Genomic DNA, 3616 nt, shown 5'->3' on the forward strand with positions numbered 1-3616 from the left:
ATGGCCATTATATAATAGGTCTAAAATTCAAATAAATACCTTCTAGAAGTGACAGAAAATTTTTGTCACTGTGATTTTCACCTTTACAAAAACTATATGAAATGGAATTAAACACACAAATCTCGAACCAGAAACACAGAACCAGTTGGAATAAATGACACTCTATGCCCTATATCATATCTATAAATATAATAATATCTATATCATCTATATCTTAGTCTATATGAATATAACTACAGGTAAAGGATAGATAGATATAAATACATATAAATTTATCATTATGTTATATAGATGATATAGATATGTATACAAATAGAGAGAGATAGGTAGATATACTGAATATATGGTTATATACATGGTTAAAATCACAGTTGTCAATTATTGATCTTAGTTCTTGAGAACAATATCCTTTTTCTGTAAATATATTCATAAGTTATATGTATAAAGAGATAAGTACATTAGATATGTAATTTGTGTATAAATGTATATACACTTACCTAAGAAGCTCTCTATATACAAATGTACTTCTTATATATCTGTGCATCATCTATGATTTTGTCATCTATTTATTATCTATCTCCTTAAATAACCCTTTGAATAGAACTCCCTTTTTCACAAGAATTAGGGTTAACAATAGACAAGTTGGAATTTATAATGCTTAATGACTTCTGCATAGCTGAACAAAAACCAAGTATAGAGGAAATTCCATAGGACAAGAGAGAATCTTTGTCAGCTATTTGTTTGACAGAGGAATATATGTCTGGAATATATAAAAATCATAAATCAAATGGAACAAATGAACCATTCCAAAATAGCCCTGGAATCTCCAATGATTTTAAAAAGTCATACTACTTCGGTAATGAAATCAAATATAACCAAAAAATTGATTGAAAATGCTGCAGGGAAATGGGAAAATACATTCAAGTGTGCAAGATTAAAAACTAGCAAATCAACTATGGAAAACTATCTGCAGAATTGGCAAAAAGTAACACATGACACAGATGTGTACCACTCATGGTATATGGACATTGGTATATGGACAAAGCACTCACTATTCCACTCTATAGATACTTGCTCATCCCTGCTAATCACTGTTCTATTCACACACACACACACACACACACACACACACACACACACACACACACACAATGTAATGAAAATGCCCTAAATATCCCTGTACAGATTGCTTGAAATACAAGTGGCAAACAGAGACTCAAGTATTAAATATATTTTCATTTGCAATAAGTAAAAGGTGGTCTTTCCCTTTTCATCATAAATTTGTGACCTCCTGTGATTTGGGAAGAAAAAAAAAGAGTGAAAATTCTATTGTAAACTATATGAAGAATGTACTATGAACATCAATATTTTGACCAGAGGAGGATATATAATCTTAAAGATTCAACCTCCTCCCCACCCATTGGGAACAGTTAGAATTTTGCCCTGGAAGAGAAGCTATGTTCCTTGTAATACAAGTTATTTTATGCATAAAACACACACTCATACCTATTCAGAAAACCTTGTGGATTTCTCTGCTCAACACATACACTCTTCAAAATTGTTGTCTTAGAATTTGTCAAAGCAATCCAATTTAATTTTTGTAACATATTTCTGTTGGCATTATCAATGAGACACTGGAAGGTATGAATGCAATCACCCAGTATAAAATGAACCATAAATACACCAAGGCAATAGTAATAGACAGTTCTAAATTATTTATTGATAATTGTAACAAGGAGGGATTAGAGATTAAAAATTACTCTTTAAAAAGATAAAAGACTAAGACTAAGACTGACACAATAACCTTCAAAGAGAATATATCTAATAAATAATAAAAGTCTACCACACTAAACTATAAACATATGCATCATGTTTGTATTTGCATAGTTATTACAATTATTCTGGTTAAAATCCTTACACTTTAGAATACTGTTTCTTTAATGATTTAAAAAATGAATTCTATACAATTATTAATCAATAATGTCGGATGATTAATGCTGAGTGAAAGGGTTCATATTTTATTTTTGAAATAACTACTTAAGATGAATATAAGTTGAAATTGGAGGAAAAATGTTTCCAAATACTATCAATATAGGGTTTCTTTATGAGAACTCTATGATAAAAGGTTTTCAACATTATTTAAATTCTAACAATAATTTTCTCATTTTAAATAATGTTTCATTATTAATGCTGGGACAATAATTTTCTACTAAGTTAGCTTCATACATGGATCTATATGCTCCAAGCTTTGAGGTTGTGCTAAAATATTTGTCATGTCCTACTTATTTGTAATGTTTCTCTCCAGGATGCATGCTGGGTTGTCTTTTAAGGCATTATTTCCATGTCAAGGATTTTTCACATTATTTACATTAATAAGGTCGTCTCTAGTTTCTATTCTGAGGTGATGTTGAAGATTTAAGGACAGGAAGATGTATTTCAGAAAGTCACTACACTTACAAGGTTGTTTTCCAGTATGGGTACTTTGATGAACTTGGAAAGTGAAGGACCAGATAAAGATTTGCCACACAGACTACATTTAAAAGGTTTATATCTTGTGTAGATTCTGTAGTGAATATAAAGATTTAGAGAGTAATTGATATGCCACCTTCATTGCATTTGTAAGGTTTCTCTGAAGTATGGATTCTGTGTTGAGCTTAATGATCTGAGTGTTGTGTAAAGGTTTTGCAGCATTCATTATATTTATACGGTTAGACCTCTGTATGGATCCTTTGGTGAACTTAAAGCTCTGAGTTCTATGTAAAAGATTTGCCACAAAAAAAAAGTAAGGTTTCTCTCCAGTACTGATTCTGTAGTGAACTTTATGCTATTGTTCCTTGGAAAACATTTGTCATGTTCATTAAATTAGTAAGACTTCTGTCCTGTATGGATTCTGTAGGGAACTTGAAGTTTGGAGGATTGTGTAAAAGATTACCCAAACTCATTATATTTGTAAGGATTTTGGCCTATATGGATTAGTAGTGAAGGTTAAGCCCTGTGTTCTATGTAAAAGATTTCCCATATTCATTACATTGGTAAGGCTTCTCTCCTGTATGAATTCTGTAGTGAACTTTTAGCACTTTGTTCTGTGTAAAAGATTTGCCACATTCATCACATTTGTAAGGCTTCTCTCCTGTATAGATTCTGTAGTGAACTTGAAGATTTGAGGATTGTGTAAAAGATTTCTCATACTCATTACATTTGTATGGTTTTTCTCCTGTATGGATTCTGTAGTGAACTTTAAAGTCTGTGTTCCTTGTAAAAGAATTGCCACATTCATTACATTATTTGTAAGGCTTCTCTCCTGTATGGATTCTGTAGTGAACCTTAAGCTCTAAGTTCTGTCCAAAAAATTTCCCACATTCATTACATTTATATGGTTTCTCTCCTCTATGGATTCTGTAGTGAACTTGAAATTTTGATTTCTGGATAAAACATTTCCCACATTCATTACATTTGTAAGGTTTCTCTCCTCTGTGGATTCTGTAGTGAACTTGCAATTTTGAGGATTGTGTAAAAGATTTGCCACATTCATTACATTTGTAAGGTTTCTCTCCTGTATGAATTCTGTAGTGATTTTTAAGCACTTTGTTCTGTGTAAAACATTTGCCACATTCAT

The 3616-nt window shown here is 31.2% G+C and overlaps 1 protein-coding gene across 1 annotated transcript in view; it reads right to left on the bottom strand.

Moving 5' to 3' along the window:
- Positions 1–2862: 2862 nt before the first annotated feature.
- LOC110287820 (zinc finger protein 665-like) overlaps positions 2863–3616 on the bottom strand; it is a gene marked incomplete at its 5' end in the record, with an annotated part of 53534 nt that continues 52780 nt past the window's right edge. Inside the window, 2 exon segments of the mRNA XM_029473752.1 lie at positions 2863–2920; positions 3004–3583. Of these exon segments, the coding sequence (XP_029329612.1) occupies positions 2863–2920; positions 3004–3583 (638 nt within the window).

Source organism: Mus caroli, unplaced genomic scaffold, assembly GCF_900094665.2.
Source record: "Mus caroli unplaced genomic scaffold, CAROLI_EIJ_v1.1 scaffold_9851_1, whole genome shotgun sequence".
Classification (NCBI taxonomy): Eukaryota; Metazoa; Chordata; class Mammalia; order Rodentia; family Muridae; genus Mus; species Mus caroli.